The 17,062-nt window shown below is 50.3% G+C and overlaps 1 protein-coding gene across 1 annotated transcript in view; it reads right to left on the bottom strand.

Annotated features, from left to right (window-relative positions):
- LOC146007411 (uncharacterized) overlaps positions 1 to 13,356 on the bottom strand; it is a 215,611-nt gene extending 202,255 nt beyond the window's left edge. Inside the window, exons 1-2 of the mRNA XM_083145762.1 lie at positions 13,147 to 13,356; positions 12,850 to 13,041 (exon numbers count right to left, since the gene is read on the bottom strand). Of these exons, the coding sequence (XP_083001888.1) occupies positions 12,850 to 13,041; positions 13,147 to 13,224 (270 nt within the window). The 5' untranslated portion in view covers positions 13,225 to 13,356. The remainder of the gene's footprint in view (positions 1 to 12,849; positions 13,042 to 13,146) is intronic.
- Between the last annotated feature and the right edge of the window lie 3,706 nt (positions 13,357 to 17,062).

Genomic DNA, 17,062 nt, shown 5'->3' with positions numbered 1-17,062 from the left:
GGAGACACGCAGTGACTGAGGACATGGTATATATGTGATTATCCTGGGAATACAGAGGACGGGGACATCTCTCTGGGGTATTCCTGTTACTGGGCCCATCTGTAGGAGACACACAGTGACTGAGTACATTGTATATATGTGATTATCCTGGGAATACAGAGGACGGGGACATCTCTCTGGGGTATTCCTGTTACTGGCCCCATCTGTAGGAGACACTCAGTGACTGAGGACATGGTATATATGTGATTATCCTGGGAATACAGAGGACGGGGACATCTCTCTGGGGTATTCCTGTTACTGGGCCCATCTGTAGGAGACATACAGTGACTGAGTACATTGTATATATGTGATTATCCTGGGAATACAGAGGAAAGGGACATCTCTCTGGGGTATTCCTGTTACTGGGCCCATCTATAGGAGACACGCAGTGACTGAGGACATTGTATATATGTGATTATCCTGGGAATACAGATGACAGGGACATCTCTCTGGGGTATTCCTGTTACTGGGCCCATCTGTAGGAGACACGCAGTGACTGAGGACATTGTATATATGTGATTATCCTGGGAATACAGAGGACAGGGACATCTCTCTGGGGTATTCCTGTTACTGGGCCCATCTATAGGAGACACGCAGTGACTGAGGACATTGTATATATGTGATTATCCTGGGAATACAGAGGACAGGGACATCTCTCTGGGGTATTCCTGTTACTGGGCCCATCTGTAGGAGACACGCAGTGACTGAGTACATTGTATATATGTGATTATCCTGGGAATACAGAGGACGGGGACATCTCTCTGGGGTATTCCTGTTACTGGGCCCATCTGTAGGAGACACGCAGTGACTGAGTACATTGTATATATGTGATTATCCTGGGAATACAGAGGACGGGGACATCTCTCTGGGGTATTCCTGTTACTGGGCCCATCTGTAGGAGACACGCAGTGACTGAGGACATTGTATATATGTGATTATCCTAGGAATACAGAGGACGGGGACATCTCTCTGGGGTATTCCTGTTACTGGGCCCATCTGTAGGAGACACGCAGTGACTGAGGACATGGTATATATGTGATTATCCTGGGAATACAGAGGACGGGGACATCTCTCTGGGGTATTCCTGTTACTGGGCCCATCTGTAGGAGACACACAGTGACTGAGTACATTGTATATATGTGATTATCCTGGGAATACAGAGGACGGGGACATCTCTCTGGGGTATTCCTGTTACTGGGCCCATCTGTAGGAGACACACAGTGACTGAGTACATTGTATATATGTGATTATCCTGGGAATACAGAGGACGGGGACATCTCTCTGGGGTATCTCTGTTACTGGGCCCATCTGTAGGAGACACACAGTGACTGAGGACATGGTATATATGTGATTATCCTGGGAATACAGAGGATGGGGACATCTCTCTGGGGTATCCCTGTTACTGGCCCCATCTGTAGGAGACACACAGTGACTGAGGACATGGTATATATGTGATTATCCTGGGAATACAGAGGACGGGGACATCTCTCTGGGGTATTCCTGTTACTGGGTCCATCTGTAGGAGACACGCAGTGACTGAGGACATGGTATATATGTGATTATCCTGGGAATACAGAGGACGGGGACATCTCTCTGGGGTATTCCTGTTACTGGGCCCATCTGTAGGAGACACGCAGTGACTGAGGACATGGTATATATGTGATTATCCTGGGAATACAGAGGACGGGGACATCTCTCTGGGGTATTCCTGTTACTGGGCCCATCTGTAGGAGACACACAGTGACTGAGTACATTGTATATATGTGATTATCCTGGGAATACAGAGGACGGGGACATCTCTCTGGGGTATTCCTGTTACTGGGCCCAGCTGTAGGAGACACACAGTGACTGAGGACATTGTATATATGTGATTATCCTGGGAATACAGAGGACGGGGACATCTCTCTGGGGTATTCCTGTTACTGGGCCCATCTATAGGAGACACGCAGTGACTGAGGACATGGTATATATGTGATTATCCTGGGAATACAGAGGACGGGGACATCTCTCTGGGGTATTCCTGTTACTGGCCCCATCTGTAGGAGACACACAGTGACTGAGGACATGGTATATATGTGATTATCCTGGGAATACAGAGGACGGGATCATCTCTCTGGGGTATTCCTGTTACTGGGCCCAGCTGTAGGAGACACACAGTGACTGAGGACATTGTATATATGTGATTATCCTGGGAATACAGAGGACGGGGACATCTCTCTGGGGTATTCCTGTTACTGGGCCCATCTGTAGGAGACACGCAGTGACTGAGGACATTGTATATATGTGATTATCCTGGGAATACAGAGGACGGGGACATCTCTCTGGGGTATTCCTGTTACTGGGCCCATCTGTAGGAGACACACAGTGACTGAGTACATTGTATATATGTGATTATCCTGGGAATACAGAGGACGGGGACATCTCTCTGGGGTATTCCTGTTACTGGGCCCATCTGTAGGAGACACGCAGTGACTGAGTACATGGTATATATGTGATTATCCTGGGAATACAGAGGACGGGGACATCTCTCTGGGGTAATCCTGTTACTGGGCCCATCTATAGGAGACACGCAGTGACTGAGGACATGGTATATATGTGATTATCCTGGGAATACAGAGGACGGGGACATCTCTCTGGGGTATTCCTGTTACTGGGCCCATCTGTAGGAGACACACAGTGACTGAGTACATTGTATATATGTGATTATCCCTGGAATACAGAGGACGGGGACATCTCTCTGGGGTATTCCTGTTACTGGGCCCATCTGTAGGAGACACGCAGTGACTGAGGACATGGTATATATGTGATTATCCTGGGAATACAGAGGACGGGGACATCTCTCTGGGGTATTCCTGTTACTGGGCCCATCTGTAGGAGACACGCAGTGACTGAGGACATGGTATATATGTGATTATCCTGGGAATACAGAGGACGGGGACATCTCTCTGGGGTATTCCTGTTACTGGTCCCATCTGTAGGAGACACGCAGTGACTGAGGACATGGTATATATGTGATTATCCTGGGAATACAGAGGACGGGGACATCTCTCTGGGGTATTCCTGTTACTGGGCCCAGCTGTAGGAGACACACAGTGACTGAGGACATTGTATATATGTGATTATCCTGGGAATACAGAGGACGGGGACATCTCTCTGGGGTATCTCTGTTACTGGGCCCATCTGTAGGAGACACGCAGTGACTGAGGACATTGTATATATGTGATTATCCTAGGAATACAGAGGACGGGGACATCTCTCTGGGGTATTCCTGTTACTGGGCCCATCTGTAGGAGACACACAGTGACTGAGGACATGGTATATATGTGATTATCCTGGGAATACAGAGGACGAGGACATCTCTCTGGGGTATTCCTGTTACTGGCCCCATCTGTAGGAGACACACAGTGACTGAGGACATTGTATATATGTGATTATCCTGGGAATACAGAGGACGGGGACATCTCTCTGGGGTATTCCTGTTACTGGCCCCATCTGTAGGAGACACGCAGTGACTGAGTACATTGTATATATGTGATTATCCTGGGAATACAGAGGACGGGGACATCTCTCTGGGGTATTCCTGTTACTGGGCCCATCTGTAGGGGACACACAGTGACTGAGGACATTGTATATATTTATTTATTTATTTATTTGCAGTTTCTTATATAGCGCAGCAGATTCCGTTGCGCTTTACAATATATGTGATTATCCTGGGAATACAGAGGACGGGGACATCTCTCTGGGGTATCTCTGTTACTGGCCCATCTGTAGGAGACACACAGTGACTGAGGACATTGTATATATGTGATTATCCTGGGAATACAGAGGACGGGGACATCTCTCTGGGGTATTCCTGTTACTGGGCCCATCTGTAGGAGACACACAGTGACTGAGGACATTGTATATATGTGATTATCCTGGGAATACAGAGGACGGGGACATCTCTCTGGGGTATCTCTGTTACTGGCCCATCTGTAGGAGACACACAGTGACTGAGGACATTGTATATATGTGATTATCCTGGGAATACAGAGGACGGGGACATCTCTCTGGGGTATTCCTGTTACTGGGCCCATCTGTAGGAGACACGCAGTGACTGAGGACATGGTATATATGTGATTATCCTGGGAATACAGAGGACGGGGACATCTCTCTGGGGTATTCCTGTTACTGGCCCCATCTGTAGGAGACACACAGTGACTGAGTACATTGTATATATGTGATTATCCTGGGAATACAGAGGACGGGGACATCTCTCTGGGGTATTCCTGTTACTGGGCCCATCTATAGGAGACACGCAGTGACTGAGGACATGGTATATATGTGATTATCCTGGGAATACAGAGGACGGGGACATCTCTCTGGGGTATTCCTGTTACTGGCCCCATCTGTAGGAGACACGCAGTGACTGAGTACATTGTATATATGTGATTATCCTGGGAATACAGAGGACGGGGACATCTCTCTGGGGTATTCCTGTTACTGGGCCCATCTGTAGGAGACACACAGTGACTGAGGACATTGTATATATGTGATTATCCTGGGAATACAGAGGACGGGGACATCTCTCTGGGGTATTCCTGTTACTGGCCCCATCTGTAGGAGACACGCAGTGACTGAGTACATTGTATATATGTGATTATCCTGGGAATACAGAGGACGGGGACATCTCTCTGGGGTATTCCTGTTACTGGGCACATCTGTAGGAGACACACAGTGACTGAGGACATTGTATATATGTGATTATCCTGGGAATACAGAGGACGGGGACATCTCTCTGGGGTATTCCTGTTACTGGGCCCATCTGTAGGAGACACGCAGTGACTGAGTACATGGTATATATGTGATTATCCTGGGAATACAGAGGACGGGGACATCTCTCTGGGGTATTCCTGTTACTGGGCCATCTGTAGGAGACACACAGTGACTGAGGACATTGTATATATGTGATTATCCTGGGAATACAGAGGACGGGGACATCTCTCTGGGGTATTCCTGTTACTGGGCCCATCTGTAGGAGACACACAGTGACTGAGGACATTGTATATATGTGATTATCCTGGGAATACAGAGGACGGGGACATCTCTCTGGGGTATTCCTGTTACTGGGCCATCTGTAGGAGACACACAGTGACTGAGGACATGGTATATATGTGATTATCCTGGGAATACAGAGGACGGGGACATCTCTCTGGGGTATCTCTGTTACTGGGCCCATCTGTAGGAGACACGCAGTGACTGAGTACATGGTATATATGTGATTATCCTGTGAATACAGAGGACGGGGACATCTCTCTGGGGTATTCCTGTTACTGGCCCATCTGTAGGAGACACGCTGTGACTGAGTACATGGTATATATGTGATCATCCTGGGAATACAGAGGACGGGGACATCTCTCTGGGGTATTCCTGTTACTGGGCCCATCTGTAGGAGACACGCAGTGACTGAGTACATTGTATATATGTAATTATCCTGGGAATACAGAGGACGAGGACATCTCTCTGGGGTATCTCTGTTACTGGCCCCATCTGTAGGAGACACACAGTGACTGAGTACTAGGTATATATGTGATTATCCTGGGAATACAGAGGACGGGGACATCTCTCTGGGGTATTCCTGTTACTGGGCCCATCTGTAGGAGACACACAGTGACTGAGGACATTGTATATATGTGATTATCCTGGGAATACAGAGGACGGGGACATCTCTCTGGGGTATTCCTGTTACTGGGCCCATCTGTAGGAGACACGCAGTGACTGAGGACATTGTATATATGTGATTATCCTGGGAATACAGAAAACGGGGACATCTCTCTGGGGTATTCCTGTTACTGGGCCAATCTGTAGGAGACACGCAGTGACTGAGGACATTGTATATATGTGATTATCCTGGGAATACAGAGGGCGGGGACATCTCTCTGGGGTATTCCTGTTACTGGCCCATCTGTAGGAGACACGCAGTGACTGAGGACATTGTATATATGTGATTATCCTGGGAATACAGAGGACGGGGACATCTCTCTGGGGTATTCCTGTTACTGGGCCCATCTGTAGGAGACACGCAGTGACTGAGTACATGGTATATATGTGATTATCCTGGGAATACAGAGGACGGGAACATCTCTCTGGGGTATTCCTGTTACTGGGCCCATCTGTAGGAGACACGCAGTGACTGAGTACATGGTATATATGTGATTATCCTGGGAATACAGAGGACGAGGACATCTCTCTGGGGTATTCCTGTTACTGGCCCCATCTGTAGGAGACACGCAGTGACTGAGGACATGGTATATATGTGATTATCCTGGGAATACAGAGGACGGGGACATCTCTCTGGGGTATCCCTGTTACTGGGCCCATCTGTAGGAGACACACAGTGACTGAGGACATTGTATATATGTGATTATCCTGGGAATACAGAGGACGGGGACATCTCTCTGGGGTATTCCTGTTACTGGCCCATCTGTAGGAGACACGCAGTGACTGAGGACATTGTATATATGTGATTATCCTGGGAATACAGAGGACGGGGACATCTCTCTGGGGTATTCCTGTTACTGGGCCCATCTGTAGGAGACACGCAGTGACTGAGGACATTATATATATGTGATTATCCTGGGAATACAGAGGACGGGGACATCTCTCTGGGGTATTCCTGTTACTGGGCCCATCTGTAGGAGACACAGTGACTGAGGACATTGTATATATGTGATTATCCTGGGAATACAGAGGACGGGGACATCTCTCTGGGGTATTCCTGTTACTGGGCCCATCTGTAGGAGACACGCAGTGACTGAGTACATGGTATATATGTGATTATCCTGGGAATACAGAGGACGAGGACATCTCTCTGGGGTATTCCTGTTACTGGGCCCATCTGTAGGAGACACGCAGTGACTGAGGACATTATATATATGTGATTATCCTGGGAATACAGAGGACGGGGACATCTCTCTGGGGTATTCCTGTTACTGGGCCCACCTGTAGGAGACACGCAGTGACTGAGGACATTGTATATATGTGATTATCCTGGGAATACAGAGGACGGGGACATCTCTCTGGGGTATTCCTGTTACTGGGCCCATCTGTAGGAGACACACAGTGACTGAGTACATTGTATATATGTGATTATCCTGGGAATACAGAGGACGGGGACATCTCTCTGGGGTATTCCTGTTACTGGGCCCATCTGTAGGAGACACACGGTGACTGAGGACATTGTATATATGTGATTATCCTGGGAATACAGAGGACGGGGACATCTCTCTGGGGTATTCCTGTTACTGGCCCCATCTGTAGGAGACACGCAGTGACTGAGGACATGGTATATATGTGATTATCCTGGGAATACAGAGGACAGGACATCTCTCTGGGGTATTCCTGTTACTGGGCCCATCTGTAGGAGACACACAGTGACTGAGGACATGGTATATATGTGATTATCCTGGGAATACAGAGGACAGGGACATCTCTCTGGGGTATCTCTGTTACTGGGCCCATCTGTAGGAGACACACAGTGACTGAGTACATGGTATATATGTGATTATCCTGGGAATACAGAGGACGGGGACATCTCTCTGGGGTATTCCTGTTACTGGGCCCATCTGTAGGAGACACGCAGTGACTGAGGACATGGTATATATGTGATTATCCTGGGAATACAGAGGACGGGGACATCTCTCTGGGGTATTCCTGTTACTGGCCCATCTGTAGGAGACACACAGTGACTGAGGACATGGTATATATGTGATTATCCTGGGAATACAGAGGACGGGGACATCTCTCTGGGGTATTCCTGTTACTGGGCCCATCTGTAGGAGACACGCAGTGACTGAGTACATTGTATATATGTGATTATCCTGGGAATACAGAGGACAGGACATCTCTCTGGGGTATTCCTGTTACTGGGCCCATCTGTAGGAGACACACAGTGACTGAGGACATGGTATATATGTGATTATCCTGGGAATACAGAGGACGGGGACATCTCTCTGAGGTATCTCTGTTACTGGGCCCATCTGTAGGAGACACACAATGACTGAGTACATTGTATATATGTGATTATCCTGGGAATACAGAGGACGGGGACATCTCTCTGGGGTATTCCTGTTACTGGGCCCATCTGTAGGAGACACGCAGTGACTGAGGACATGGTATATATGTGATTATCCTGGGAATACAGAGGACGGGGACATCTCTCTGGGGTATTCCTGTTACTGGGCCCATCTGTAGGAGACACACAGTGACTGAGGACATTGTATATATGTGATTATCCTGGGAATACAGAGGACGGGGACATCTCTCTGGGGTATTCCTGTTACTGGGCCCATCTGTAGGAGACACACAGTGACTGAGGACATTGTATATATGTGATTATCCTGGGAATACAGAGGACGGGGACATCTCTCTGGGGTATTCCTGTTACTGGGCCCATCTGTAGGAGACACACAGTGACTGAGGACATTGTATATATGTGATTATCCTGGGAATACAGAGGACGGGGACATCTCTCTGGGGTATCTCTGTTACTGGCCCCATCTGTAGGAGACACGCAGTGACTGAGGACATGGTATATATGTGATTATCCTGGGAATACAGAGGACGGGGACATCTCTTGGGGTATTCCTGTTACTGGCCCCATCTGTAGGAGACACGCAGTGACTGAGGACATGGTATATATGTGATTATCCTGGGAATACAGAGGACGGGGACATCTCTCTGGGGTATTCCTGTTACTGGGCCCATCTGTAGGAGACACACAGTGACTGAGGACATTGTATATATGTGATTATCCTGGGAATACAGAGGACGGGGACATCTCTCTGGGGTATTCCTGTTACTGGGCCCATCTGTAGGAGACACGCAGTGACTGAGGACATGGTATATATGTGATTATCCTGGGAATACAGAGGACGGGGGCATCTCTCTGGGGTATTCCTGTTACTGGGCCCATCTGTAGGAGACACGCAGTGACTGAGGACATGGTATATATGTGATTATCCTGGGAATACAGAGGACGGGGACATCTCTCTGGGGTATTCCTATTACTGGGCCCATCTGTAGGAGACACACAGTGACTGAGGACATGGTATATATGTGATTATCCTGGGAATACAGAGGACGGGGACATCTCTCTGGGGTATTCCTGTTACTGGCCCCATCTGTAGGAGACACTCAGTGACTGAGGACATGGTATATATGTGATTATCCTGGGAATACAGAGGACGGGGGCATCTCTCTGGGGTATTCCTGTTACTGGGCCCATCTGTAGGAGACACACAGTGACTGAGGACATGGTATATATGTGATTATCCTGGGAATACAGAGGACGGGGACATCTCTCTGGGGTATTCCTATTACTGGGCCCATCTGTAGGAGACACACAGTGACTGAGTACATTGTATATATGTGATTATCCTGGGAATACAGAGGACGGGGACATCTCTCTGGGGTATTCCTGTTACTGGGCCCATCTGTAGGAGACACGCAGTGACTGAGGACATGGTATATATGTGATTATCCTGGGAATACAGAGGACGGGGGCATCTCTCTGGGGTATTCCTGTTACTGGGCCCATCTGTAGGAGACACACAGTGACTGAGGACATGGTATATATGTGATTATCCTGGGAATACAGAGGACGGGGACATCTCTCTGGGGTATTCCTATTACTGGGCCCATCTGTAGGAGACACGCAGTGACTGAGGACATTGTATATATGTGATTATCCTGGGAATACAGAGGACGGGGACATCTCTCTGGGGTATTCCTGTTACTGGGCCCATCTGTAGGAGACACACAGTGACTGAGGACATGGTATATATGTGATTATCCTGGGAATACAGAGGACGGGGACATCTCTCTGGGGTATTCCTGTTACTGGGCCCATCTGTAGGAGACACACAGTGACTGAGGACATGGTATATATGTGATTATCCTGGGAATACAGAGGACGGGGGCATCTCTCTGGGGTATTCCTGTTACTGGGCCCATCTGTAGGAGACACGCAGTGACTGAGGACATGGTATATATGTGATTATACTGGGAATACAGAGGATGGGGACATCTCTCTGGGGTATCCTGTTACTGGGCCCATCTGTAGGAGACACACAGTGACTGAGGACATGGTATATATGTGATTATCCTGGGAATACAGAGGACGGGGGCATCTCTCTGGGGTATTCCTGTTACTGGGCCCATCTGTAGGAGACACACAGTGACTGAGGACATTGTATATATGTGATTATCCTGGGAATACAGAGGACGGGGACATCTCTCTGTGGTATTCCTATTACTGGGCCCATCTGTAGGAGACACACAGTGACTGAGGACATTGTATATATGTGATTATCCTGGGAATACAGAGGATGGGGACATCTCTCTGGGGTATTCCTGTTACTGGGCCCATCTGTAGGAGACACACAGTGACTGAGGACATTGTATATATGTGATTATCAGATGCTGGGTGTATATAGGGGACCCCCATACCTGCACTCCCCTGTACAATAAATGTCTCCTCTTACCCAGTGATGTGAGGGGCCGGTGATTCTCCATCATCACGTCCTTGTACAGACCCCTGTGTTCCTCTATATACTCCCCCTCCTGCATGGAGAGATAGACAGTGACATCCTGACACCTTATAGGAACCTAACACACACAATGATACAGTCATCACCCAGACACATCCCCCGGTGTTACTGTATAACGTCCCATTCCCAGCAGTCACCTCTCCAGTCACATCCCCCGGTGTTACTGTATAACGTCCCATTCCCAGCAGTCACCTCTCCGGTCACATCCCCGGTGTAACTGTATAACGTCCCATTCCCAGCAGTCACCTCTCCGGTCACATCCCCCGGTGTTACTGTATAACGTTCCATTCCCAGAAGTCACCTCTCCGGTCACATCCCCGGTGTTACTGTATAACGTCCCATTCCCAGCAGTCACCTTTCCGGTCACAACCCCCGGTTCTACTGTATAACGTCCCATTCCCAGCAGTCACCTCTCCGGTCACATCCCCCGGTGTTACTGTATAACGTCCCATTCCCAGCAGTCACCTCTCTGGTCACATCCCTCGGTGTTACTGTATAACGTCCCATTCCCAGCAGTCACCTCTCCGGTCACATCCCCCGGTGTTACTGTATAACGTCCCATTCCCAGCAGTCACCTCTCCGGTCACATCTCCCGGTATTACTGTATAACGTGCCATTCCCAGCAGTCACCTCTCCGGTCACATCCCCCGGTGTTACTGTATAACGCCCCATTCCCAGCAGTCACCTCTCTGATCACATCCCCCGGTGTTACTGTATAACATCCCATTCCCAGCAGTCGCCTCTCCGGTCACATCCCCGGTGTTACTGTATAATGTCCCATTCCCAGCAGTCACCTCTCCGGTCACATCCCCCGGTGTTACTGTATAGCATCCCATTCCCAGCAGTCACCTCTCCGGTCACATCCCCGGTGTTACTGTATAACGTCCCATTCCCAGCAGTCACCTCTCCGGTCACATCTCCCGGTATTACTGTATAACGTGCCATTCCCAGCAGTCACCTCTCCGGTCACATCCCCCGGTGTTACTGTATAACGCCCCATTCCCAGCAGTCACCTCTCTGATCACATCCCCCGGTGTTACTGTATAACATCCCATTCCCAGCAGTCGCCTCTCCGGTCACATCCCCGGTGTTACTGTATAATGTCCCATTCCCAGCAGTCACCTCTCCGGTCACATCCCCCGGTGTTACTGTATAGCATCCCATTCCCAGCAGTCACCTCTCCGGTCACATCCCCGGTGTTACTGTATAACGTCCCATTTCCAGCAGTCACCTTTTCGGTCACAACCCCCGGTGTTACTGTATAACGTCCCATTCCCAGCAGTCACCTCTCCGGTCACATCCCCCGATGTTACTGTATAACGTCCCATTCCCAGCAGTCACCTCTCCGGTCACATCCCCCGGTGTTACTGTATAACGTGCCATTCCCAGCAGTCACCTCTCCGGTCACAACCCCCAGTGTTACTGTATAATGTCCCATTCCCAGCAGTCACCTCTCTGGTCACATCACCGGTGTTACTGTATAACGTCCCATTCCCAGCAGTCACCTCTCCGGTCACATCCCCCGGTATTACTGTATAACGTTCCATTCCCAGCAGTCACCTCTCCGGTCACAACCCCCGGTGTTACTGTATAACGTCCCATTCCCAGCAGTCACCTCTCCGGTCACATCCCCCAGTGTTACTGTATAACGTCCCATTCCCAGCGGTCACCTCTCCGGTCACATCCCCCCGGTGTTACCATATAACGTCCCATTCCCAGCAGTCACCTCTCCGGTCACATCCCCCGGTGTTACTGTATAACGTCCCATTCCCAGCAGTCACCTCTCCGGTCACAACCCCCAGTGTTACTGTATAATGTCCCATTCCCAGCAGTCACCTCTCTGGTCACATCACCGGTGTTACTGTATAACGTCCCATTCCCAGCAGTCACCTCTCCGGTCACATCCCCCGGTATTACTGTATAACGTTCCATTCCCAGCAGTCACCTCTCCGGTCACAACCCCCGGTGTTACTGTATAACGTCCCATTCCCAGCAGTCACCTCTCCGGTCACATCCCCCAGTGTTACTGTATAACGTCCCATTCCCAGCGGTCACCTCTCCGGTCACATCCCCCCGGTATTACTGTATAACGTCCCATTCCCAGCAGTCACCTCTCCGGTCACATCCCCCGGTGTTACTGTATAACGTCCCATTCCCAGCAGTCACCTCTCCGGTCACATCCCCCGGTGTTACTGTATAACGTCCCATTCCCAGCAGTCACCTCTCCGGTCAGCAGCTGAATGATCTTGTTGGTGAGTTCCAGGATCTTCTGGTCATTGTGCCTCTCATGTATCAGTGAGTGAGGTGGAGGCACCGTGATGGGGCTCTGGGTCCTGCTCAGTCCTCCTGACACACGGGGACGGCTGCTGGGTGTCTCACACTCTCCGGATGTCTTCTTCACTACTGTGTAACCCTGTGTATTGGGGGAGACACCAAATATCATTATATACACTCCCAGATCCCCCTCACCTCCCTATACCTGTATTATTACTATAGATATAAGTGATGTCACTGTCACCTCCCCGGTCAGCAGGTAGATGATCTCCAGGGTGATAGTTATTATCCTCTCAGTCCTGGGACTCCTGTCCGTGTCCATCCTCAGGGAATCAGTGAGAATACAGAACGTGTGACGTGTAATAAAGACTCCGGTTCCTCACAGCTGGAGCGCCTAGGAATAAATATAATACATATAACACGTCACAGAGAGCACATGTAACACAGATATGTAACACAGAGTCACCAGTAAGTCCCCCTGTATAATAACAACAACAGGACACCACAGGCTGCTCCCCCTGTTTAATGATAGCAGGATACTACAGGCTGCTCCCCCTGTATAATAATAACAGTACACCACAGGCTGCTCCCCTGTATAATAATAACATGACACCACAGGCTGCTCCTCCTGTATAATAATAATAACAACAGTACACCACAGGCTGCTCCCCTGTATAATAATAACATGACACCACAGGCTGCTCCCTCTGTGTAATAATAACATGACACCACAGGCTGCTCCTCCTGTATAATAATAACAGTACACCACAGGCTGCTCCCCCTGTATAATAATAACAGTACACCACAGGCTGCTCCCCTGTATAATAATAACATGACACCACAGGCTGCTCCCTCTGTGTAATAATAACAGGATAGCACAGGCTGCTCCCCCTGTATAATAATAACATGACACCACAGGCTGCTCCTTCTGTGTAATAATAACAGGATACCACAGGCTGCTCCTCCTGTATAATAATAACAGGACACCACAGGCTGCTCCTCCTGTATAATAATAACCTGACACCACAGGCTGCTCCTCCTGTATAATAATAACATGACACCACAGGCTGCTCCCTCTGTGTAATAATAACAGGATACCACAGGCTGCTCCCCCTGTATAATAATAACAGGACACCACAGGCTGCTCCCCTATATATTAATAATAACAGGACACCACAGGCTGCTCCCCCTGTATAATAACAACAGGACACCACAGGCTGCTCCCTCTGTGTAATAATAACAGGACACTACATGCTGCTCCCCCTGTATAATAATAACAGGACACCACCGGCTGCTCCCCTATATATTAATAATAACAGGACACCACAGGCTTCTCCCCCTGTATAATAACAACAGGACACCACAGGCTGCTCCCCCTGTATAATAACAGGACACCACAGGCTGCTCCCCCTGTGTAATAATAACAGGACACTACATGCTGCTCCCCCTGTGTAATAACCACAGGCTGCTCCCCCTGTGTAATAATAACAGGATACCACAGGCTGCTCCCCCTGTATATTAATAATAACAGGACACCACAGGCTGCTCCCCCTGTATAATAATAACAGGATACCACAGGCTGCTCCCCCTGTGTAATAATAACAGGACACCACAAGCTGCTCCCCCTGTATAATAATAATGGGACACCACAGGCTGCTCCCCCTGTATAATAATAATAACAACAGGACTCCACAAGCTATGTATTATAATTATAATAATAGGACAATACAACATGCTCCCCCTGTATAATAATATCAATTCACCACAGGCTGCTCCCCCTGTATAATAATACCTGTTAATTCTTTTTTAGTAGGGAGTTGGACCCGGATGTTGTTCTGAAGCACAGGGGGGGGGGGGGGGGGGGTTAGAATGGATGTAACGTGATTGGAACGAACTGAAAAGAGTAATTGACTTGGAACGCGGAAGTACCCTGGAACGCATAGACTGGAAGTATAATGGAACGCGGAAGTAGTGTGGACCGCACAGACCGGAAGTGGCGTGTCCCGGGCTCCGGAGGTGTCCCCGCTGCAGAGGGCTCCGGCCTGGGGTTCCCAGCTGTGTGTGTGGAGGATGATTAGTGATATAGGGGGCGGTATATGAGTGCAGGACCCCCCTCCCCCGCGGTGACTGCTCTGCATGGTAACCCCTTAGTGACCAGACTTCCTGTTACCATGGTAGTGAGTGTCCCCATAGTGTGTGTATGCTGGGAGGCCTATGGTGGCACTGTGCAGCCAGCTACATTGTGTACAGCTGGTGATGTCCCCTGACAGGTGGTGATATCCCTGTTCTGTCTGTGTGATGTGCTCATTGTCCCTGTGCCCCCCTGTGTGTTACCGTCCTGTGTCCCCCTGTGTGTTACCGTCCTGTGCCCCCCCGTGTGTTACCGTCCTGTGCCCCCCCGTGTGTTACCGTCCTGTGCCCCCCTGTGTGTTACCGTCCTGTGCCCCCCTGTGTGTTACCGTCCTGTGCCCCCCCCTGTGTGTTACCGTCCTGTGCCCCCCTGTGTGGTACCGTCCTGTGCCCCCCTGTGTGTTACCGTCCTGTGCCCCCCTGTGTGTTACCGTACTGTGCCCCTCTGTGTGTTACCATCCTGTGCCCCCCTGTGTGGTACTATCCTGTGCCCCCCTGTGTGTTACTGTCCTGTGCCCCCCCCCTGTGTGTTACCGTCCTGTGCCCCCCTGTGTGTTACCGTCCTGTGCCCCATGTGTGTTACCGTCCTGTGCCCCCCTGCGTGTTACCGTCCTGTGCCCCCCTGTGTGTTACCGTCCTGTGCCCCCTGCGTGTTACCGTCCTGTGCCCCATGTGTGTTACCGTCCTGTGCCCCCGTGTGCTACCGTCCTATGCCCCCCTGCGTGTTACCTTCCTGTGCCCCCATGTGTGTTACCGTCCTGTGCCCCCCCATATGCTACCGTCCTGTGCCCCCTCTGTGTGTTACCGTCCTGTGCCCCCCCCCCCTGGGTGTTACCGTCCTGTGCCCCCCCCCTGTGTGTTAGCGTCCTGTGCCTCCCTGCGTGTTACCGTCCTGTGCCCCCATGCGTGTTACCGTCCTGTGCCCCCCTGCGTGTTACCGTCCTGTGCCCCCCTGCGTGTTACCTTCCTGTGCCCCCATGTGTGTTACCGTCCTGTGCCCCCGTGTGCTACCGTCCTGTGCCCCCCTGCGTGTTACCTTCCTGTGCCCCCATGTGTGTTACCGTCCTGTGCCCCCCGTGTGCTACCGTCCTGTGCCCCCTCTGTGTGTTACCGTCCTGTGCCCCCCCCCCTGTGTGTTACCGTCCTGTGCCCCCCCTGTGTGTTAGCGTCCTGTGCCCCCCTGTGTGTTACCGTCCTGTGCCCCCTGTGTGTTACCGTCCTGTGCCCCCCTGTGTGTTACCGTCCTGTGCCCCCCTGTGTGTTACCGTCCTGTGCCCCCTGTGTGTTACTGTCCTGTGCCCCCCTGTGTGTTACCGTCCTGTGCCCCCTGTGTGTTACCGTCCTGTGCCCCCCTGTGTGTTACCGTCCTGTGCTCCCTGTGTGTTACCGTCCTGTGCCCCCCTGTGTGTTACCGTCCTGTGCCCCCCTGTGTGTTACCGTCCTGTGCCCCCTGTGTGTTACCGTCCTGTGCCTACCATCCTGTGCCCCCCTGTGTGTTACCGTCCTGTGCCCCCCTGTGTGTTACCGTCCTGTGCCCCCTGTGTGTTACTGTCCTGTGCCCCCCTGTGTGTTACCGTCCTGTGCCCCCCTGTGTGTTACCGTCCTGTGCCCCCCAGTGTGTTACCGTCCTATACAATACACTTGTAGTTCCACAGTAAAAAAAAAAGTTAAATAAACACACACTGACAACACAGAAAAATAAAACTTCAATACATACATTACACACATACTGATACTAACCTATGTGGAGCCCGTAGGTAGGTCCGGGGCTCCAGGCAGAAGATGACGGGATCTTCGCCACAGGACCTGGTGAGTAGGATTTCCTTCCACAGGTTCCCCCTATGGATTTCATTGGATCCTGAAGCCATGGAGCCCCGGACCCCCGGCTCAGCAGCCCTGGAGCCCCGGACCCCGGGACCTACCTATGGGGCTCAAGATAGGTAAGTATCAGTATGTGTGTGTAATGTATGTATTAAAGTTTTATTTTTCTGTGTTGTCAGTGCGTGTTTATTTAACTATTTTTTTTACTG

The sequence above is a fragment of the Crinia signifera genome, chromosome 6, assembly GCF_055691185.1.
Source record: "Crinia signifera chromosome 6, ASM5569118v1, whole genome shotgun sequence".
NCBI lineage: Eukaryota > Metazoa > Chordata > Amphibia > Anura > Myobatrachidae > Crinia > Crinia signifera.
Note: the sequence above shows the minus strand (reverse complement) of the source record. Positions and strands in the feature narration are given on the sequence as shown.